Source organism: Amia ocellicauda, chromosome 21 (assembly GCF_036373705.1).
Source record: "Amia ocellicauda isolate fAmiCal2 chromosome 21, fAmiCal2.hap1, whole genome shotgun sequence".
Taxonomy (NCBI): Eukaryota; Metazoa; Chordata; class Actinopteri; order Amiiformes; family Amiidae; genus Amia; species Amia ocellicauda.
In genome coordinates this window covers 15,381,022-15,404,339 of record NC_089870.1, presented here as the reverse complement: position 1 = coordinate 15,404,339, position 23,318 = coordinate 15,381,022, and the positions used below count along the sequence as shown (strand labels likewise).

Here is a 23,318-nt window from a genome sequence, read left to right as displayed (position 1 = left end):
TGTTGTCTGACTTTGTTAAAGTGATTGGCGGTGTTACAAATACATAGTCCAGTTTTCTTCATGCATATTTCATTAAAAACAATAAATAGAAACATCAGCTAGCGACTCTTAAGTGCTGTGTGTGTGCACTGTAACACATGGGCAGCATGAGAGCACTGGATGGACTCAAAAAAGGCTTTCAATTCAGTTCCTACGAGCTGTGCATTAAAAGAGACAGTGTGAGACACCCATCTTCAGTGAAACGCTTAATACCGGTTCACTGTTGAGGTGCTGCAGAATTCCTCACCGGTGATATATATATATATATATACGGATCAGCCATAACATTATGACCACTGACAGGTGAAGTGAATAACACTGATAATCTTGTTATCATGGCACCTGTCAGTGGGTGGGATATATTAGGCAGCAAGTGAACATTTTGTCCTCAAAGTTGAAGCAGGAAAAATGGGAAGCGTAAGGATCTGAGCGACTCTGAGCATCAGAACTGGACCACAGGGAAATGGAAGAAGGTGGCCTGGTCTGATGAATCACGAGTTCAGGGTGTTGACTTGGCCTCCAAATTCCCCAGATCTCAATCCAATCGAGCATCTGTGGGATGTGCTGGACAAACAAGTCCGATCCATGGAGGCCCCACCTCGCAACTTACAGGACTTAATGGATCTGCTGCTAACGTCTTGGTGCCAGATACCACAGCACACCTTCAGAGGTCTATGTCCTATGTCCGTCCATGCCGACGGGTCAGGGCTGTTTGGGGGCAAAAGGGGGACCTACACAATATTAGGCAGGTGGTCATAATGTTATGGCTGATCGGTGTGTATATATATATATATATATATATATATATGCATGCATTATGTATTTATTATAGCTGTAGAAATTATTTTAAAGGTAAGACAACAGTGCACACACCTCTTTATAAACAAAAACGTCTCGATTCAGAAACAGTTTTTCCCCGCTGCTATTAGGACACTTAATTGTTAATGTATTCTCTTTTTCTTAACTATGGTTTGTACTTCTTTTGCAGAACATAGTGCTGGTTGTGTGTTGGGTTCAATGTCTTTATCTAGCACACAGGTTTTTGTCCTAGTAACTTATTTAAGTCATGTTAGGGCTGCTTGTAAATTGTTGTTTTATGTTATGTTTGTTTCTTGTCATGTATGCAAAGGAGCTCATTTGTATTATGCCTTTCCAAAGACACTTCCCACCGGCCTGGCTGAGTGGCAATAAAATAAATGAGATGAATGATGTTTGTTTTCTTGCATCATGCCTCAATCAGTTCAATTGTAACGAATGTAAGTAGACCCCTCCTGAAACTGTATAGCTAGGACAACACTTGACCTTTCCACAGAATATATCTATATATACTTTGTATCTAAAAATAACAATACAAATATGTAAATAATCCTATGATGTATCCTACGCACATGATAGTGCTAAAAGCATGCACCATGGCACGGTCCCACGGTGATAAGACACTGCGTGGCACAATAACGCAAGAGCAAAAGCAAACTGGCACACTGGCTTGTCTTCAGCATGCAAACACCCTGCACACACTCACACACACACACACACACACACACACACACAAGACAGGCGACTTCTTAAAGGGGTGCTCTTTGCTACAGTCCCCACCCAGGCACAGGCAGAGGCGTGCAGACGCCCCCTGCCGCGGACCACCGAAACACTTGTCCACCCTCCTCTGTCCTCGCCGTGCGGAGCGCAGCGCCACTGCGCCGGGATGAGTCCTCCGGGCGCTGCGGCTCTGCCACTGACTGCGTCTGCATGGTGAGCGCAGAGTCGCCGAGACCTGCCCTTTGCCTGGCCGGCCCTAGGATGAGCAGGACGGCTGCAGCTGGCGGAGGTGGTGTCGGTGGCGAGCGGGAGCCCAGCTTTCGTCTGGAGCCACTGACCGCGACGCACCTGCTGGGTAAGGCATCGCCGTCCCGCCCCGAGAGCGACTCGGACGGCCGCCCCGGTCTCCGAGCCCCCGGCAAACCCACGGCCAACGGGGTGCACACAATCGAGGACAGGATCCTGCGCATCACGGGATACTACGGATACTACCCGGGCTACTCCAGCCATAGAAGTAAGTCGTTTTGCGGGTTTGGAGATCCGAAGGGGAGACGCAACAATATGCCGGAGTTGGTGGCGGTGTGAGTGAGTGGGGAGACGGGCAGCTGATGCCAAGTGATGGAGGAGACTGCAGTCAAGGTGTCGGTGGTGTGGCACATGCAATAGGACAGGAGTCGCTGTGCAATGCGTGCATTTGTCGCCTGCCCTTTTCAGCAAGTGGGCAAACTCTCTCCAAAGTGCGCAAAGCATTGGGTGTTTTTGTTCGTGTGTGTGAGGAAGATGGACTGTATTTGGGTATTGAGTGTTGGTCTATATATCCTACCGACACACGTAGAGGCATATGCTAAATACATACACACATGCATATTTAATTTGTAAGTGAAAACGCACTATAAAAAATCTATATGAATTAATTAACTTCTTCTTGGTGGGGTGTTTGATTTTAAACCCAGGCGAAATGAATTGCATTGCTATTTGCTTTCTTTGCACGTAAGTGTTCTAGCGCAGGGGTTCAAACCGGTCCTGGAGGACCCCCTGCCCTGCTGGTTTTTGTTCCAACCTAGGTCTTAATTACTTAATTAAATGGTATATTGCTTTGTTAGGTCAATTAAGGATTCAATTAAGGAATTAAGACCTCAGCCAGCAGGGCAGGAGGTACTCCGGCTTAAAAAACCCTGGTCAAGAGTAATGTTCAATGCTGAGAGATGCGCCATTAAAAGTTGTAAAGAGGAGATACACAGAGATTTGCGCCGACAAATCCAAGTTAAGAAAATATTTTAATAATTTACTGCTTGTCCTTCTCTTTTGTTGCTTGTTTTGTTAGCTTAGTAGTTCTCTGAACAGTGAATAATCATAACTAGCTACTGTGCGGCACCTACTGGAAAAGTTATTATTATTATTATTATTATTATTATTATTATTATTATTATTATTAATCTGAAGTTGCCTAACATTTTAAACATTTAAATCCAGCATATGATATAAATCAGTTGAAATAAATGTTTACATTTGACCAAGCAAGATTTAAGTGCCTAGATAACAGTTTTTTAATATATTTCTTTTGAAATGAATTAATAATTATAATAATAATAGCAGTGGCGACAGTAGCAGATAAATTAATAGTAATAGCTCTGTCCTATGCCTTGTTGTAGCCCATTGACTGTGCGGTTAGGCAATAAATTCAAGGCCAGCAGTGACAGGACAGAGCATTTCTAATCTATCTACAGTAATGTAAGAGAGTCCCTGGGCCGATATGCACACACGCTAGGAATGAACAGTTTAGTTACCCTGTCATTGGTTTCTGCTGCTGTATAATGGGCTCTTTCACATCTGGAAGTACATCCCCAGCACGGCAGCCTGCGAAGCTGGGCCGTGTAATTGTAGCACAGTGCACTTATTCATATCAGTTGCAGTCACTCACTTAAGCGTTTACAAAGCCCCAGTCTGCGGTACACCTCGCTTACCGCATTTATCTTATCTGACAGCTTGTTTAAAAAGAACAGGCAGATCATCTTAAGGATTATGTAGGACTGATGCTTCCCACTAGAACGTGCTTCCTCCAGCAGACAGGCCCGGGGGGGGTGCTGTTTGTGTCTGTGCGTGATGAGTGGAGGCAAGGGGTCCTGTGGGGCCGGCGAGACCCTCTCACTGATGGGCTGGGGTCCCAGTGTTGTGGTTTGTGTGTTTGTGATCTGGTGCCCGTGTTAGGCAGGGTGCGACGGTGTTTATTTACAGTGCCGCCTCATGCCATCTTGCAAGACAGCTTGCTATCAGAGGCACAACATTATCCGAGTAACATCATCGGAGCGCCTTGCTGGAGGAACAGATTGCAGCTCCCCCTGCCAAAACATTTCAGGAGACACAAAATAAATAAATAAAGCCAAATGCTGCAAATGGGGTGAAATGTTAGAGGATTTTGCCTGTTTTTCAGAACTGCTCGGGATTACACTGACTTTTTCTGAAAATGATTTTGCTGCACGTTAGAACATCCAAGCAGTTTCCTGCTGATCTCTGCCACTCATGTTAGTTTGCAGGGCTCGGCGGGATGCTGGGTGAGATGTGGGCAGAGCGTGGTCACCGCTTGGCCACACCTCGTCCCGGAGGGCCAGAATCCTGCAGATCCCACAGGTGTCATCAAATTATCAGCTGCTAAACGCACAGGATTGCTGTTATTTTTGAGTAATTAAGACAATAATAATGATAATTACGCAATTAAAAGCTCATTTGCAAGACAACACACAGAAACCCCCTGAGGTATTGGATTTGGATGCTGCTGGTGTACAGTTAACACATCTTACTGCTTGTTTTACAGGCTTATTAGAAATAACCTCATCTTCGTAAAGGAAAAAAAGCCCTTTTTTCTCTTACAAAGAGCAGAGAACCGAAACTCAAGCATTACTTGTTGCATAATTTGTGTGAATCATGATGTGTATCGAGATACTCAAGTGTCAGATATGTAAGACTCTGTGGTGTTTATTTGGAAACCAGTGGGGTGGCTTTATGGGTTTGCTGCAACAACTACACACTACAACCTGCAACAAGTTCCAAATCTATACGTTGCGGTATTCATACATCAGTTTATTAAGAATCGGTGCCCATGATTGTAAAGTCTGACCAATGTAGTAGGAACGGTTTTCATTTTTTTATCCCCCTCTCTCTTTAACCTCCGTCTCAGCGCGCCGTTTCCTCATGAATATTAGATATGCTGGGCAATACTCCGCCATATAATTTATCACTCATAAGAGATTCCCCACATTATTTAACTGCAGGACCGCCATGAGTAATTGCCTGTCAGAGAAAAAAAAAGTTTTCATAAAATTCTCTCTCTATCGCTCTGTCTCCTTTGCTCTCCCTCTGTGTCTATCTCTCTCTTTCTGTCGTTCCCTCACACAGCACGTACGCAAATGTGCCCATATGTAAATCTGTCTCTATTAAGTCTTGTCTGGTCGGTTATTGGTTTTAGTCGACTGTCAGCAGTGGGGACGATGTGTTCATTTCTTTATGTGGTAAATAGGTTTTATTATAATCCTGCTTGTCAATATCAACAGTTGTGGCTTGTGAATTTAGCATGTCTGTGAAAACTGACTTCATTCATAATTACTCTGAATAACCTCAATGTTCAGTACAAAAATATAGGCTAGTTGGCTCATCTGCTGAGATATTTATATACTCCTGTAGAGATTATAACAGGATGGATTTGGAAACATTGATGTGAAACACAAGGTCTTCCTTCAATTCACTGTGAATGTATCCCAAAAAAAAGATCTTTCACTCACTCATTGATCTTCAAATGCCTTTTTAATCTCAGAGACAGATGAAATATTGGCCTATGGATCCATTGATTTGTTTGTCACTGTACTGTCAATCCATAAGCTCTTTCCCAGATTGCCTAAGGGACCGATTCCTGAAACGATTAGGTATTGGATAATGGGAGTTTTGAATGAGGAAAGCACACACAGGTAATTGACTTTTGAAACACAACAAAAAGCACCATTCCATTGAGTTATTTCCTGATATGTAGTCTTTCAACACTAAAACAGTTTTGGAGACCTTTACATTGCATTTGAATTAACCTCTATAGCTTCTATATCATTGTTTTCGAGTGCGTTTATTATCCACGATGCCAGTCAGACAAGTGGGTTGAACATGAACAGTCAGGTGATCGGTATTCGTGCTGGCAGAAAGCTTTTTTATTTTCATCAGAGGTTACACTGAAGGTTAGTTCAACAGACTGTGAAACTAATTTACAGCAGAATGCATTTACAAGACGTTCCCCCTCCCTCCCTCCGACCAACGCCAGTCCCAATCCCAACGCTCGCTGGGATTCAGTCAAATCAGCCAGGCAATCGGCTGAGAGCAGGGCCATCAATCCTGAGTGATTGGCGCTGTGAGCTCAGAGATTGCTCGAGTTTCTCATGTGCTCTGGTCAGACGGCACATGTGTGATTTATTTCTGCGCGTATTTCACCTTCCATCCCAATGTCCATTTCGTCTCAATGGGTTATAGAACCTGAAAAGGATTCATCAGTTTAGCAAGTCCCATCCTTAAATCAGGGATTATTTTGGGATACAAAACGGTTTAGGGGTTTCTGGGTCTACCAGTTTCTAATTTAACATACGTGTTATCAACCATGGATAATTATATAAGCATGCACTAAGCGTTATTGGGAATATGAAGCCTGGAGAATGCGATTTTCAAGAGGCTCAGCTTGGCAGGAACTCTGTGCTCAAGGCGTGTTTGCCATAGCGGAGGTTTGGACGGAGAACACGTTAGTCACATCTTTTAGAAGGATCATCATAGCAAGTCATAAGTGTCAATATATGCCAGAGCTATGAGAGTTGGGGTTCGTTTGTTATTTGCCATTAGCAACTGGTGTGTGTGATGTTTACAGCCAAGACAATCGTCATCTGAAGTCACAAGACGCTGAAGTAACTGTAGATTAAATTATATGGGATTGAAGAAGTAATAGATCTTTGTGTGGAGGAGATCTCAAAGAGGAAGTCCTGGTCTTTGAATGGGATCAGCGTAGACAGCTCCAGGCCTTGCTTAAGGTTCAGCAACACCCGTGGAATGACAAGAGAGAGGGAGCCATTCGAGTCACGGAGAGCAGGGAGCGTGTCAAACAGACTACTGACTCACAGGGCCCGAGAGCCACGCTCGTCGAGCTATTTAAAGCAATACACCTCAAACAGACCTGTCAAGCGAGATTGGCTTAACGAGTGCAATTGTTCTTCCCTCGCCTGTAATCTGCTGCCAGGATTGAGCTGAGAGCCATATTAAAAAAAACACCTCAATTACTTCAATGAAGCCCAAAGCGATATTCCTGAAAGCGTCTGTCTGCTCCCGGAGTCAGGAATAGGGACTCTGAGTAATCAGTCTGGTTTGATGGCTCGGGGAGACGTGGATTAGAACATGCTCTTGTTGACATTGTGGGGGTCTTGCACAGGTCTGTCCCAGCGTGCACCGTGCCTTTCAGATCACTTCCCCCGCCACTAAACGAGGAAATTAGTTTCCAGCAGGATTCTAGCGCTGCAAAACTGCTTTTGTACTGTTACGGCACGAGGAGAAAACGTCCCCCGTGGCTCCTGAAAACAGCAGCACTGGTTCGCTGCAGTAAAAGGAGGGAGCTACCCTGGATGTGCCGTAATGTCTCTGCCTTTGAGGAGAGGGTTCTGGCACAGCAGGGCTCCCCTGTCCCGCCTCCCTCTCTCCCTCTCTCCCTCTCTCTCTCGCTCGCTCAGGTCTTCTGCTGGCACGGATGGCATGTCAGGGCCGATTACCCACGGCTCCTCACAGCCCCGGCAGTGCAGCAGGCCTCCAGAACGGGGGAGTGGAATTAATATTTCAGCAGAGTCCTCCGCGCACAGGCCAGCCCCGACCCCTGCAGGGACGCAGCACTAATGCATCTGTTCTCCCCAGCTCCCCGCGGTGTCACTGCGGCCGGGGGGGACGCCGAGGCCTGGCAGACAGCTGTAGCAGCAGGTCCGGTTTGTTTTATCGTACCGGGGGCCATTTCCACCCTGCAACAAGACACATTGTGGACCAGGCCAGTTTAAGCGGGTTGTTTGTTGCTGTTTCCATACAATTCCAATTCCATACATACAATTGTCACACACAGTACATTATTAAAGCGTTTTGCGTTGATAATAGTCCACAACTTTGCAACATTCCCCTCAAAGCTTTCATAGTTTTAATCACGTGGTTTTTTAAGATGTCTCACACACAGGCAAAGGACAGCAACCAGCTAAAACGCCTTTAGATACAAAAGGGCTGCGGCAGTGTCATACTGCCACTTACTGGGAGATTAAAGCAATCACACCCCGAAGAATATACCTTTCAGAACTCAATAAAAAGAAAGGAATAGACAATAGCATGCACAAATACCTACAAACATACATAAACAGATTTTCCATGTGTTTCTATCATGTTCAGAATAGATCTTTTGAGCTTGCCTGCAGCTTTTAATTTTATTTTGTCTCACATCGCCACCTATTCTCAGGGTGTAATTCCCAATTATGACCACTAGGTGTCAGAAAGGCACTGTAGTGGGGGGTTTGCGCCTCAACGTCACAATAATCCATCATCATCATCATCAGCAATGTAACAGAACTCATTCTGGACCTCAACTCAGCTCTAACCTTCGCCAGATCAGACTTTGTTCCAGGAGCAACATCGAAACAGCAAAATTAGGTGATTCGATAGTGCAGAATTTAGAAATGACACAAATATAGCACACCTGGAACTGTTTATTCTTCCTGACAAACTTTTTAGTTTGATGTGAGGAATGCCCAGTGTTGTGCACTTGCTGACTGTAGATATCAACCATTATTTTATGATGTCTTTATAACCAATTGTGATTGTTAGAGAATAGGGAGAGCTGTAAAATTGGCAATAACTGCTTTCTGCCTGACTGTCTCCAGGTTTGTGCACTCTCGCTGGTCTCAGGTGGAGAAGTGAAGCTGAAGTTGCATGCAGTGATGAAATTCATTCAAATCTAATTCAACTGACCACTTTTCTAAGCACCTGTTCTCTATTATGAACCTGAGACTTGTTTGAAGTCAATTAAGTGTCTTTGCATAGTCCCTTTAATTCCCTTTACCCTTGAAGTCACACCAAATAGACCCTGGGAGTTCAATTAAACCCCCGAGCAGCTGGCTGTTCTGAGTTTAGAAACACTCCCGGCTTCGTTTCTCTCAGGTGAGCCGAGAGACAGAATGGAAAAGGCAGCAAACAGAGAACAACAACTCAGAGACGGAAAGCGTGCCCTTCAGAAACGATCTTCCTTAAAGAAAACCCTCATGTTACCTGGGAAGGGTGTCTTTGGGGTTCTCTCCTGGGGTGTTCCTGAAGGACCCCTGCAGGATTGTCTGCCTGGGGTACGAGAGGGAGAAAAGAGCCCGAGCTTTCTTCTCAATACGGACGAACACCCTGCGCCATAATTAACAACCAGAATAAAGGCCAGTCTACACAGAGCGGCAGGTAATCTGAATGATAAAGGAGATGAATGGAGCGCGGTCTGCAGGGGGGCCGGGGTTGAGAGGTGCTGTTGCTAGGGGGCCGGGTTATTTTGGGATACCTGCGCGCCTCCGGTCGGGACTCCACGACAACACGGCAGTTGCCATGGGGATAAACCTCATCCTGGGGGGGGGAGAGAGCTCTCTGAACACGGGGACACGGGGCGGCGCTTTGTGGGCTCCCGATTGAAATGACGTACGCAATAAATGGACTTCATGGATGGCTCTTTTATCGGGGGGGGGGCTTTCAGGGTCAGAAAGTGAGGTTTCTATTGAGAAGGATTCCTATGGGGAACACACTGAACTACTGATCTGTCAGTCCAGGAGGCCGTGCCCTTTGGGTGTCGGGGGTACTCTGTGCCAGCCAGGACGAGAGCAGGCCTGCGTTGTGTAGCTGCTGTAGCTGGTGTGGAAAATCACTTAAGAGATCGAAATACATTCAATAAAAACACTCCAGCGATGAAGCCTGCCTTTATTACTTTATCTGCCCCATTCAGCATATGCTGGGAAGGAGAGTGAGAGTGTGTGTGCGTCTGTTTGTGTGTTTGTGTGTGTGGGGTTGGTAAAACATTTCAGCACTAAAAGATATGCTCAGCTGGGCAGATAACTGCCCCCGATACACGGGTACACAAAGTAAAAGGCGTATAGGGAGCTTGGTGCTTAAACACTGGCAGTGACACAGTCCTCTCCTACACTGCGTCGAGAGCACCGCCGTCTCCAAACACGCCAGCGTTCCCAGGGCCTGTTTGTTCCGGGCTTTGTTGTTTTTGTTTTTGCTAATACCAAGGAGGCAGCTGCTAATCTCAGAGCAGAACGAGCTTTTTTCGAACAGCCTCTTCTGGATGCCGTCCCCGGCTCGACGCAGCCCACGTGGTCTTCTGTGTCTGTGTTCAAGTGGGAGGACCCACGCGGTGTGGCTCTTTAACCATTTCGGGGGGGGGAAAGTCAACCGTGGTGTGTATATAATTACAGTGTGTGAGAGAAACAACTTAAATGTAATAGTAAGACATGTATTGGCCGCTTCTGTATCTCATAAGTAAACATGAACAGGTCAGAATGTTCTGTTGCTCGTTGTGTTTTAAATTTGCTGAGGATTACTCAGATAAATAGATCTGAAAGATAAGAATTAATAATTGAGTGTGTGGTAGCCCAGCCATGCCACTACACACAAAAACACAACCCCCCTATCCCAGACACTCTGCCCGGAGCCTATCCCCTTTACTGTCAGGCTTAAATACCTGCTTACATGGCTCTTTGAATACTTACGATGAATATAAATAGTGTGCAGGGGCTGCAAGGCATTCATCATCATGACAGCCGCCTGCACCATTCACACTGTGCTGTGGGCCAGGAAAGGAGAGGAGAGGAGGAGGTACCAGAGAGATGAGCTCAGAACCAAAACAGCCACTTGGGGACCGATTCACATTCTGCCTTCAAAACACATGACTTGTGCAGCAGTTTCAGATTCATATTCTTGCCTGGATGTGTTATCATGATGACAACTGAATGTGGACGGGAGGGGTAAGAGAGTAAAGTCATGGACATAGCAAAGAATTCATTCTCAGTGCCCCCCCCCACACCCACCCTTCCCCTGACTCCCGGTGTCAGAGGTGCCCCTCAGCTCATCAGCGGATCCATTTGGACTCATTCGAAGGAGCCGGCGGAGGTTTGAGAGCCATCAACTGCTTTAATGGAGATAGACGGGCATCATTACAACACTGAGGGAAACACACACCTCTATATGCAGTAGATATTCTGTCTTTAGAGAGAGGGAGAGGGAGGGAGATGGCATGAGGAGAGAAACGGGGATGGGACAAGAACGGAGAGACAGGCAGGGAAGAGGAGAGATGTTACAGGAGAGATGGACACAATCTTTAAACCTCTGCCTTTCCCTTTCTCTCTCCAATTCTGTCTCCCTCTCCCTCTCTCCTCCATGCACTCGCTCCCACACAGCGCTCCGTCGCCCTGGGCTCTGTGTAAACAGCGGCTCGGTGATAACAGCACTGGGGTCAAGTGTTTGTGCGAAAACCTGTCCTAACGGCCTTACAATTGCCCCCCCCAACCACACAACCCTGCCTCTGTCACGCTCCCTCCCCGTCCCCTGCAGTGGAGGATAAAGCTCAGCACACACAGGGTCCCAGGCAAGATAAACACAGTTGTCGAGTTGCCCGGACCTGACGCCCTGATAAGCAGCCTTATTTAATCTTCTGTTTCTTGGCTCTTCAACTCATCAAGGTACAGCATTTCTGCCGTGGGGATTGCAGGCGAGGCTCCGTAGCGCCGATACCCTTTGCGGTGTTGCCAAGTCTCCCATTATTCGCCTAGTCTGAGGGGTAGTGTTACACAACAAAGGAGGGCCAGATTTGGTTCTTTTATTCGGGCCATTTCTGTGTCTCCCAAACAAGCCCTCGCAGCCTGCCTGTGCCGTAGTGCTGTAGCGTAGCTGGTCAGAGGAGCAGGAGGCCAAAAGGCAGTGTATGCAGATCATTTTTCACGATCCCGATGCGTGGCCCTAATGAAGTGAGAGCTCAGTCCGTTCGGTTTTGTCGATAGGCTGCGCTTCTGTATCGGTAAACACATCATAGAGCACAATTAAACCTGGGACGGGGGAATCAACGGACAAAGGCGCTCAATAAAGAAGGCTGGCCGTAAATAGATTCTCCTGAGCTGGACTGATCTGCTCTCCAGTTCACTGGGTCGCGGGGATGGGCACATTTGTAGTCTGCTATTTAAACTTCCCCAGTGCCGGACCGTATTGGAAAACTGGTGTTGTGCATTTCTGTTACACTTTGGGGAACACTTTGGGGTCTTCCAGTTCACCCCAGATTCGAGTCTCACTCTCAAAGTCATTCAGACTGTCCTAAATGAATGAGTAGGGGAAAGGCAAGCACATTTCCTCAAAATATGTCAAACGTGTCCAATACTGTGTCAGAACTGCCTATAGCTTCTCATCTGTTTCCTGGCTCGCTTCCCTGTCAAGCCACTTTCTGCCACTGCTTGGTGTGACTGGCGCAGGGTGACTGGCACTGTGCTCCATCCTGGAGGTACCCACACTTCAGTCAACGTCTGTTTGTTCAGCTGGGTCCCCGCTTTGGAAGAGAAAATATCCAGTGCCGAGCTGTTTATTTCTGGACACGAGAGAAATGGCGTCTACAGTTCTGTCGAGAGGGCGCGCTTTTACTGAGCCGTCTCCCGGGCAGGCCGGTGTCACAGCAGGTCAACCGAGGAGCATCTGCGTGGTGCTGTCGACTTCAGACGTCTGCCCTGCTGCTTCGCCGAGGCATCGTGCGTGTGTGAGTGTACATGTGGAGGTGTGTGTGTGTGACTGTGGCACCGAGTTTGTGAGCTTGGATTTCTGTGCCAGCTCGAGCAGCAATCTGTGGCCGGTAGTTAGACGCATTCCACAGTGTATCAGCTCTCCTGGCAGCATCATTAGCTGTCTTCGGCGCATGTGGAGCGTGTACTTTCCAACTGCAAAGACGGCTCGGCGGTGCAGCCCCCCGGGAAACGCACAGCCTGCGCGCTCACGGCCGCCTCTGATGAGATCACGGTGCACAACTTCAGCACAACAATGGCTCTCCCGTGCTCAGGGCCAGGGTGGGCACCCATAGGCTACAGCGAGATGGCTTTTCTGGGGCGCACTTTGGGAAACTCTTCTTCTAATATATATTGGTGGCACTGGGTACAAAAAAAAAAATTCAATATATTGACTCTGAGGTTCTGATACCCACATCCCCTCCCCTAGCGTTAAATTGACTTAAAAATGAGAGCTGCTCACTTCTGTGATGGTATTGAAAGCTTATTTCCCACAATCAACGTGTAAAAAACACGAGGCAGAAGAAAATATGAATGTATGATAGCCTTGATCAGGAGGCTGTTCTCCGTCACTGTCACGCTTCAAAGTTATTTTCCTGATGCTGCAAAGAGCAATTCCATTTGAACAACACACATTGCAAACTGTCCACCGCATCACAGTGAAACCTGGCACGTTGTCTCGGCTATTCATTCCCCCGTGTTTGCATGTGAGGGCATTGCTGTCCTCAAGCAGGGGTGTGCAGCAGAACACGTTTTTATTTAAAGAAACTTCAGCAAGTGCTTCAGAAAAAAAGCAAAAGAAAAAAAGCTGACCTTGACAATTTTTCCTCTCTCTCTCTCTCAAGGCGTACAGTGATTTGAGAGCTGTGAGGCTGGTGGGAGCGCTCCAATACTGCATATTATAGCATTTCATCATCGGGTTCTGCTGGCTGCAGTCAGCTCAGCCGTCTCTCTGACAGCACCGGAGGACTGGAGCCACACTGTCAGTGCCGCCGATCTCAGCACAGGACTACTATAAATACACCGGATTGGGAGAAGCCTTGAAGTAGTGGAGTAGTACTGAGAGAGAGAGAGAGAGAGAGGTGTGGGGGGAGAGTAGCTAGTACAGTGTAATTAGCAGAAGCATCTTGACACCTCAGCTTCATTCCAAGCAAAGCAGCCGAATGCCGAGCGGCGGTGGCAGAGAGGAGTGAGAGAGAGAGGGAGAGAGAGCGAGAGACGGCGGGAGACGCAGCAACATCAAGAGCCCTCAGTGCCGCACTCGGCTACAATCTCAGTCTCCCTGGGAGACAGCACAGCGCTGGCCAAAGCCAAAGCATGCAGGAGCAGCAGTGAGGAGAGAGGAGAGAGAGACAGCAGTGACGGGGAGAGAGACAGCAGTGACGGGGAGAGAGGGGAGAGGGGGGACTGGCACACAGGGATGCCGAGGGTCCTCAGGAATCGCTGACTGTGCCGCCGAGGTGAAGAACACCAGGCGGATCTCTGACAAAAGTGAAACCTAGCGGCGACCGTCAGCGGGGAGTGATTTCTTTTCTTTTTTTTCCCTACCGGAGGATGAAGAAACACTCAGCCAGAGTGGCTCCTCTCAGCTCCTACAGCGCCTCTGTCCTGACCTGCCCTGTCTCCGAAGGTAAACCTCCCCCCGCGCGGGGCCGGACTGTGCTGGGCATCGCTGCCTCCGACTGGCTGCCTTACTGGGTCTGCATGTGAGTGTCTTCTTGTGTGTGGGGGCTTGTTGAAGTATCCGAGCAAGTCAAACAAAAAAAAAGTCAAGGATACTTTTCGGCCTCTGTCGGTGAGTCTGATGCTGAGGGCTTTGACATCATCAAGCAGGGGATTTGGGATGATTTTGTTGCAGGGTTGGAAAGCGTGCGTATGTACGTATGTGCTGGCATGTTTGAGTGTGTGTTAGTGTGTGTGTGTGTGTGTTCATGTGCTTGATAGTTTCAGTATTTATGTATGTGTTTTATTTGCTTGTAAATGCTATAAGCTTTTTGTGTCTGGTTGCACACGTTGGGATCTCACAAAAATCTCACAACGCACAGAAAACACTGAATTCTGTGTAGTGCCACCTTCCTTTTAATCATTCCTTACCTGAATCAAGCTGAAAACATATTTCATTTAGAATAATTCATGTGTTTAAGGAGAATTCTAAGTTTCTTTTCATTTTAGGATAATTTAAAGTGACTTATATTGCAGTTAGAAATGTTTGAAGCGGAGTAATATTTGGGATATAATATTTGAGCTGTAATAACATCTACTTCCCCAGGTTAGCTGCACTGAAAACAGTTTATTTCTCTGTGGTGAGCGTGTGTGGAGGAGTCAAACTGTTTTGTCGGCGCCTCCGTTATGCCGTGTTGTAGCAGAGTCTCCCCTTACAGCAGCGGCTCCCCTAGTGGCAGGTGTCAAAACTGCAACCGTTTACATTTATGTACCAGAGTTCAAGATAGGTCAAGACCGTGCTGCATTATTTGTGTCGTTTACAGCTGTTTGTATTCAGAACTTGTTGGGGGGATTTGTGTGTATTTGTGTTTGTGTTATGAACATCTCAAAATGAACAGCCCCAAAACGTGCCTCTTGTTTTTAGAATAGACATCGTTAAGCGTCGTGTCAATATAAGCGCTCTGCATTAAGTATCATAAACTGTGCTTTTACTTCAGTACAAGTTTGCTGGAAGGAAGTCTTTGCTTAAATGTCACAAAGACAAAGCGCTGAGAGTTACACAACACTCTGCCATTACTCCGCACTCCTCTAAAAGAGACACTGCCCAGCTATAATGACTTAGTGCCGAAGACTTCCAGTAAGTTACCCGCCTTGCATTTCCCATCGCGGGACACCGCTGTAATTTATCTACTCTCCAGCCACGGAGTCCTATTTATTCGGATTCTTAAATCACATGTAAACATGGCGGGCGTGCGTGGAATTTTAATGACTTCATTTTTCTTTAATGGGTCTTCAAGTCCCCGCTGGGGGGGAATAATTATCTATACAACTTCAAAAGAAATATTAATCATTAAGCAGTCTGTAACTTCCTGGCTGCAACTGAGTGTGGGACAGACAGACACACACAGGCGGAAAAGCAGATGAACAAACTGCACCCCTCACTGAGGGATAGAGAAATACAAACCTATAGGAATACACACAGGACTCTGTGCTGTAATTAGATACAAATATTTTTTTTCCTCTCCAAATTCAATTAAATATGCATTTTTGTTCTCCTAATGCCACAGTGGTCCTCTCCAATTCTAAATACAGTTTTCCTAGAAAGGACTTCTCTACCCTTAGCATATATACATCATCTTAACGTGAGTGCCAATAGCTCTCTGACTAATAGTACAGTACTATTTAATTATAGTAATAGTAATAGTAATAGTATAGTAATAGTACTAATAGAAATAGTACAGTGTGGCGGCTTGACCCAGTCAGGGAGGCTGCTGGGAAAAAAACGGCTTGCCTTGACATGAGTCCTGGCACTGCGTTGAGATTGATTTCCTGTCGGCACGAGGGAGGCTGACGTAATCAGCCACGAGGAGGGAGACTCAGGCAGGCTCCCGCAGCCCCCTCATCTCCCTCAGGGACCTGGACACACACTCGCCCCGTCCTCGGAGCCATGGGAGGCTGACCGGCACCTCCCGCACACTTCCGATTCTCCATGGACTCAGAGGACTGGCTCTCAGACTACCTGATAGGTAAGACAGGACTGTGGAGAGCCAGGCATGGGCAGGTTCGACGGAGGCAACAAAAACAACAGAGGCTGGGAGATTGTGTTAGTGATTGTGGGTTTCGAAAAGACACGCTTGGAGGTTGTGTAATGGAAGGCTGTAGAAGATGAGGGGCCTGCAATGACAACAGAGGACAGAAAGTGGGAGAGTGTGGGCTAGTGGCTCAGAGACTGTCCAAGTCCCGGGATGGTCGACTGTGGTCGCAGAGACTGAGACGAGAGGCGTGTTTCTCTTAGTATCTTAGTCTGTCTTGGTTTCTGGTGAGTGAGTGGTTAACTGTGGCAACATCTAAGGCTTGTTTATCAGCAGCAGCAGCAGCAGAGGATTGCTTTTCCATGATCTCACTGTCTCCTGGATGTTGTTGTTTTTTTTTGCTTCTCTTCCAATCCGATCAAATAAACCTTGGGAGTTCAGAGAGAGGCTGCAGGATCTGTGTGTCTCTCAGTGCGTCTCACTGGGGTGTGATTGCAGGACTATGCGAGGGTCTTGTAAAGGAGTGGTTGCTAGGCCTCGTTAGGTTGCTTTTGGCTCGACTGCCAGCCCTGTCGCTGAGGGATACAGAAGCCTGAAGCCGCTGTGTAATGAACTCAGAGCATCAGTGTTAATATTCGTGCCAGATGTACTTTACAGGTCTCTGACTGCTGCTTTATGCAAAATGTTCAAATAAAATGATGCCTAGTTAAATCAAAAGTTTTTTGTTACAGCACGTCAGTTGCTAAACCGTGTCTTTGCATGAAAGCCCCAGGAGAACCATGTGTGCGTGTTTCTGGGGTAATGGGCTGAGGACTGGCAGAGCAGAAAGGCGGGAGGGGATCATATATACCGGCAAACCCGGAACCAGAGCCAGCACCAGAGGAAGCGGGGCGGTCCGATGGGACCCGGCAAAAGTGCTGAGCTCACCGAACACAAGTGCGAACCGCCAGCAACACATTTCATTCTTTATTCCTGCTCTGGTGTAAATTGATCGGCGCTGGAAGTGCTGTGTAATGGATCCCTGCTCTCCGTAAACACCCCCCCACCCCCCTCACACTTCCTCTCCCGCTTGGGACGGCTCTGGCGCACCTCCCCCCACCCCACCCCCACCCTCACGTCACACCCCAGGAGCGCACAATCTGCTTCATAGGCAGAAAAGCAAGGCAAATACAGAAAAGACAAATGAAACCCTTGCTTGCGGTTTTTACTTCAGTGGCCGAGTTTATGATAGATTATGTGGGGCCTGGGGGTCCCCTGCTCTCTTCTGCCTCTTATGCCTTTTGAACATAGTGCTTACTCATCTCCTACATCACTTATTTCAAAAACCTTAACCTGAAAAACACACACACACTGAAAACCACCACAGCAGCTCTGGTCACAGTGTGGCCGGGGGCACCCAGCTAGCCCACCAAAGATCATTTGGTTAGGTGTGTTTGTCTGTTTGTGTCTCTTTAGAAAAGATGTAAACATAGTTCCTGCACAGTCCTACTGTAACAAAAGGTGTAAGATGGGTACAGCTGACAATGGTGACTCTTGTGTGCCGTACCAGGAAGACTGATTGCCGATTCGTTATGACGGGATCATCAATAGTGCCAGGAAATGCAGTTAGTAAAGGTTTATGTCAAATTTACCAGATCGCCGATAGTCTTTCTGCAGTTTCAGTGCTGTAGTGCCGCCAGGAAGCAGACCCAAGGGGACCCTCACTGAGTGTCTTCATCGGTGTGTTACATGAGCAGACTGGTGACTAGCTTTTAGAGAGTCTGAGAAAAAAAAAAACAAGATCAGAGTGTTACAGTGTCCGCTAGTCAGTGTATCCGTGCATTGGTGTGTAGTGCTTAGTGTGTCAGTGTATCGGTGCGTTAGTGTGTCTGTATATGAGCGTGTCTCTGTGCTAGTGTGTATTAGAGCTGCAATGTGATTATTCTGTTTTGGGGATTTGCTTTACAGTGAAAAAATGTGCAGAGGGGGCGGGTGCATGCATGTCAGGGTATTCAAAGTCAAGAGAAAATTGCTGTTTTCATTGGAAATTTGCATTTGATTAGGTCCACCTACTAAAACCTGAAAACATGAGCTTGTAAGATTCCCTCTCCTCGCTCTCTGTCATCCAGTAAATCAGCTTTTATTTCTTCCCACAAAGTGCTGACTGATCAATCCCAATTGTAAGTGTGGCACCTCATGCAGGCACCCACACCCCCCCCCACGAAACACCTTCCGGATTAAGGGAACCGTCGTGCGACATTTTAAACGTGTCAGCGTGCAGTGCCGGCGTTGTAGTCAACCCATCCCTGTGTGTCTCCATATCCTTGCAGGAGAGGAAGGCTCCGAGTCCCATGCAGAGACGCCGGGCAGCGAGGGCAGCGGGGCGCGCTCCCAGTGCCAGTCCTGCGCCAGCACAGCCCTCAAGGTTCTGGGTGGTCTGCTGGTGGTGCTCTCTGTGTCCTCCTCCTGGGTGGGAACCACACAGATAGTCAAACTCACCTTCCAGTCCTTCTCCTGCCCCTTCTTCATGACCTGGTTCAGCACCAACTGGAACATCCTCTTCTTCCCCCTCTACTACTCCGGACACCTGGTCACTGCGCGCCAGAAACAGACCCCCATTCAGAAATTCAGGTGGGTCCATCGGTGGGTTTTGGAGAACAGGGTCAATACCTGTATCTGTAGTGAAAGTGTTGCTACCTGTCTGTCTGCTCTTCTCTCCCATCTCTCTGCCTGCAGGGAGTGCAGTCGGATTTTCGGGGAGGACGGGTTGACCCTGAAGCTGTTCCTCAAACGCACGGCTCCGTTCTCCATCCTGTGGACCCTCACCAACTACCTGTACCTGCTGGCCCTGCGCAAGCTCACCGCAACCGACGTCTCGGCGCTCTACTGCTGCCACAAGGCCTTTGTCTTCCTGCTGTCCTGGATCGTGCTCAAGGACCGCTTCATGGGCGTGCGGGTCAGTGTGGTGGATGGAGTGAGAGTGTGCCTGGCCGGGCTGTCCAGCATTGTTATTGGCAAAGGGAATTAGGATGGGGTTCAGGGTTGGGGGAGTCCTGCCACAATGCCACCTCCCTGCTTTCCCACAACACCTGCCTCTTCTCTTTGCAGATAGTGGCCGCAATCATGGCCATCACAGGCATTGTAATGATGGCGTACGCAGATGGCTTCCATGGGGACTCCATCATAGGTGTGGCCTTGGCAGTAGGCTCTGCCTCCACATCAGCTCTCTATAAGGTAAGCATGCTTGATTGACAGGACATCTCTGTGTCGATGTCAAATTTCCGCCTAATTGCATCATTAATCATTTAACTCTATTGAATAAGAATTTGCTTGACAGAATTAGATCATTAAAGGAAACCTGTGCTACTGTCTACAGAGTCAGATGTTCAGAGTTTGATGTTCCGGCTGCAGGTGCTGTTTAAGATGTGCCTGGGCAGTGCCAACCTGGGCGAGGCGGCACACTTCTTCTCCACGCTGGGCTTCTTCAACCTTATCTTCATCTCCTGCACACCGGTCATCCTGTTCTTCACCAAGGTGGAGCACTGGGGCTCCCTGTCCGCCCTGCCCTGGGGGTACCTGTGTGGAGTGGCGGGGCTGTGGCTGGGTGAGGACACACACACACACACACACACACACACTCCTGCAGTCGCTAATTCACTCACCAGGAGGGCAATGCCAGGGCGCCAGCAGGAGAGCATGGGAGTGTGAACAGCACTCCAGATCTGAAGTGAAGTGCCCAGCGTGGTTTACGTTGGCCTATGCTGTGTGTTGGCATCATATGGATGATTATTTTGACTGAAATTATCTCTTAAAGTATCAGATTACTTTATGAGGTGGAAAAATTGCCCTGCCGTTGCGTCACTGCCCGTTTCATTGCCTGTGATCATTAGCAGTCTGTTTCATGATCACAGATGATGTGAATATGATGTGTTTATGCATGCATGTGTGGAGTCTCATTCTTCTCAACTCCCCGGCTCCCTCTGTTTCCCTTCTTCAACCTCTCTCTCTCTATCCCTCTATCACGTTGCTCCACAGCCTTCAACATCCTGGTGAATGTGGGAGTGGTCCTCACCTACCCCATCCTCATCTCCATTGGGACCCTACTCAGTGTACCAGGAAACGCAGGTAAGCCCCCCGAATCAATTCTTATTTAGTACATTTGCAACGGATGGCCGTAGAGCGCTTCACGCGTTCAGATAACAAAAATACGGAAAGAAAACTATTAGGTACAGGGGTGAGAAAACCAGAAACTTCTACAGGAGAAAATTAATCTCTGGAGGTCCATGGCTTAAGACCAAGGCCTAATGGTTGCCTTTTCTTCAGGCATTCAGGCTGCATGTGTGAAAAGTGGTACCGCAGAGCGAGCACGTCTAGAGGTCAGTGCATTAATTTTCCATGGCAAATGAGCCCTGGTAATACAAAAGACCAGCCAATTAATCATGCAGCACGGCCAAAACTGCTACCCACTGCCTGCCAGTCTAGGATTGATCCGAGCTCTTTTACTCAAATAAAATGTACACTTATTTGGTATTAAAGAAATTTACAATCGGGTTGAGCAGAGTAAATCCCCTAAGTTATTATACAGAGCATCCATCTGAAACAGTAGATTGATTAAAGGATTCTTCCATGGTTATATATTCTTTCATTTTAATCTTCCCTTTGCTTTCAGAATATAAGGGATGCCTGTACAATTTAGCTAACAAGCTATGATAATTACAATGACTGTGCGTTTTTAACCGAGCCACTCATGTTAGGAATGTAGTCCCACTTCAGCAGCAGTGTGTTTTACACATGTTTGTGTAGAGTTTCCTGGATTCCCCTTCAGACAGGTCTTATGATATAAGATGGGTTTTGCTGCAGGACACACACAGGACTGCCACATTGATACTGTGAAACTTAAATATCCACACACACACATATATTTCAAAATCTGGGAGAATGAAAATCCCACATGATGTGTCACAGAGGATGCACACCTCTCTGACTCACACGTTCGGTGGATTCCCCTCACTCTTCCGAATGGCCGCCCGAGGGATGAAGCTTTGTAGAGTCGTGCGTAGGCGGAGGGCTGACGCTAACGGGATGTGCTTGCCTGTGTTTGCTGCGTGTCGTGTGTGTCTGTGCGCAGCAGTGGACGTGCTGAAACACGAGGTGATCTTCAGCGTGGTGCGCCTGGCCGCCACCGCCATCATCTGCCTGGGCTTCTTGCTGCTGCTGCTGCCCGAGGAGTGGGACACCATCACGCTGCGCTTCTTCGCCACCTTCGCCGAGAAGAAGGCCGAGGAGCACGGCGAGGAGCTGACCGAGTCCAGTGTCCACACCCGGAGCCGCAGCCGGGCCAACGGCACCGTCTCCATCCCGCTGGCATGACCCGCCCCTCTCCCCAACCACCGCACTTGTCCATCCCCCATCCCCACACCCCCTCGCACGCCCCCTACACACTTCCACTGAGGGGCAGGGCAGGAGCCACTGACCACACACCCCTGCCCCACCAGGCCTGGACCAGCCTGACCTATAGACCAATGAGGATACAGAACAACCCAACTCGGCGGCCATGTTTTAGGCGCCCCACTGGAAATAAAATGTATCTAACTTAAATGTGTTTAAGATGGGAATTCGAGGAGGTGGTCTTCGCAAAAGGGGGTCTTTTTCCATCTAGGCCTCCCTGTCTTGTCCTGCCCCACCCTTCCTTCGCACGCCCCTCCCCCAGACCCACAATCCCCATGACTCTGCCCCCCCACCACTATCTGAGCACCACGGACTGTATTCTGTGAATATAAACATTGGCAGGGCCGGTATGGCTCAATCTTATATGTATTATTAACAAATTCAGAAAAAATATCTATAGGGAACAGAGACTATTTAAACTTGACATATTGGTATTATTATTATTATTATATAGAGGAATGGGTGTAAAATATATCATGCAAAATAAAGATTTTCTTTTCTTTTTTGTAATAAAAAGAAAATAGCCTTGGAGGCTTTTAGACTTTTTTTGTTTGTTTTGTTTTTAAATGCATTTAAAGAATAAACAGCCCTGCCTTCTCTAAAGTTGTTTGCTCGGTGAAGGCTTGTGCATTGTGTTGTTGCCTTCAGTGGTATCTCAGCTGCTGCATAACAAATCGCAGTAGCAATACCATTGACGATATATCTTGTATGCTCTTAGGCAGCTGCTTTTTGCTGCGGTTTCATCAGATCACTGTCTTCAAATTAATATCCATTTCACAGGGTAGTTTATGAAGCTCTGAAGAGGTTTGGATTGTTTCTTGCAGCTTACAGAGATCTACCTACTTAAATCTTCTGTTTAGGACTGTTGGGCTCCTCAAACAAGCCTGGTAATACGAAGCTTTTGCTCATGAGATGCACAGGATGATACAAACACAATCGACATGAACAGCACAAACCTCGTGTTGCATTGGTTATTTAACCGAGCAGACTTGACTCTACACTTGGCCGCCGTGTAGGCTTGTCTCGCGTCGGTCTGTATGTTTGTCGCCGTGAGCTGGCTGCAGACGGCACAGCTGCACGGTGATAGAGTGCCAGTCGTCGGTAAGCCTGGCAAGCGGTCGGGCACACACAGCTGCACCGAGACCCCCCCCCGCTGCTGGGCGCCGGAGCTGGGGAATCGTCCTGCCTCAGCAAGGACACCATCAGGCTCTAGTTAAAGGGAAATGGGACACGCCCTTCATTTTAAACAGATACAAAAATACTGCTACTGTGAGAGTGATTCCTATTCCAATCTCTGTGCAATTCAGAAGGAATTCTATACCTTCATTACAAACACAAAGGATAAACATATCATTGAATAGCTGTGATTTAAGTCTTCCAACATAAGTTTCCAGTGCACACAAACCTGCTTTTTAGCATTTGCAAACAGATTAATTAAAAAGGGGGATTATACGTTTTAATGCTATTTTCACAGATAATTGGGATGGATTGCTATTTTTCTTGTTTGTTATTTAATCTATGGTCTCCTAAAATAGTTACTTTATAAAAACAAAAAAAATTGCTGTGACAGTATTTTCTTCACACAATGAGCCCCACCGTAGGAAATAGAAAAGTCAGTCTTCTCTTGAATCCTGAAACATCACCCTTAAGTGGTTTTGGTATTGTCATCCACACAATGGATACACTAAGTAGGGAGTACTTTCAGAGTTAAATTACTTCCTGGAGACACTGAAGAAAGGATAAAGCCTGTGATGGAAAATCATGAAGCTCATGGAAGATAAATAAATACATT

The 23,318-nt window shown here is 47.4% G+C and overlaps 1 protein-coding gene across 3 annotated transcripts; it reads left to right on the top strand.

Annotated features, from left to right (window-relative positions):
• Positions 1 to 1,623: 1,623 nt before the first annotated feature.
• On the top strand, positions 1,624 to 22,072 carry slc35f4 (solute carrier family 35 member F4). Of its 3 annotated transcripts, none has more exons than XM_066694644.1 (7): positions 1,624 to 2,089; positions 18,409 to 18,709; positions 18,815 to 19,034; positions 19,187 to 19,312; positions 19,490 to 19,682; positions 20,114 to 20,203; positions 21,207 to 22,072. In XM_066694644.1, the coding sequence occupies exons 1-7, from the start codon at positions 1,786 to 1,788 to the stop codon at positions 21,446 to 21,448; spliced, it is 1,476 nt and encodes a 491-aa protein (XP_066550741.1). In that variant the 5' UTR covers positions 1,624 to 1,785; the 3' UTR covers positions 21,449 to 22,072. The 3 variants fall into 3 exon arrangements, with proteins under 3 accessions (XP_066550741.1, XP_066550742.1, XP_066550743.1); XM_066694645.1 differs by lacking the exon at positions 1,624 to 2,089 and adding an exon at positions 13,823 to 14,034; XM_066694646.1 differs by lacking the exon at positions 1,624 to 2,089 and adding an exon at positions 15,942 to 16,093.
• Positions 22,073 to 23,318: the final 1,246 nt, after the last annotated feature.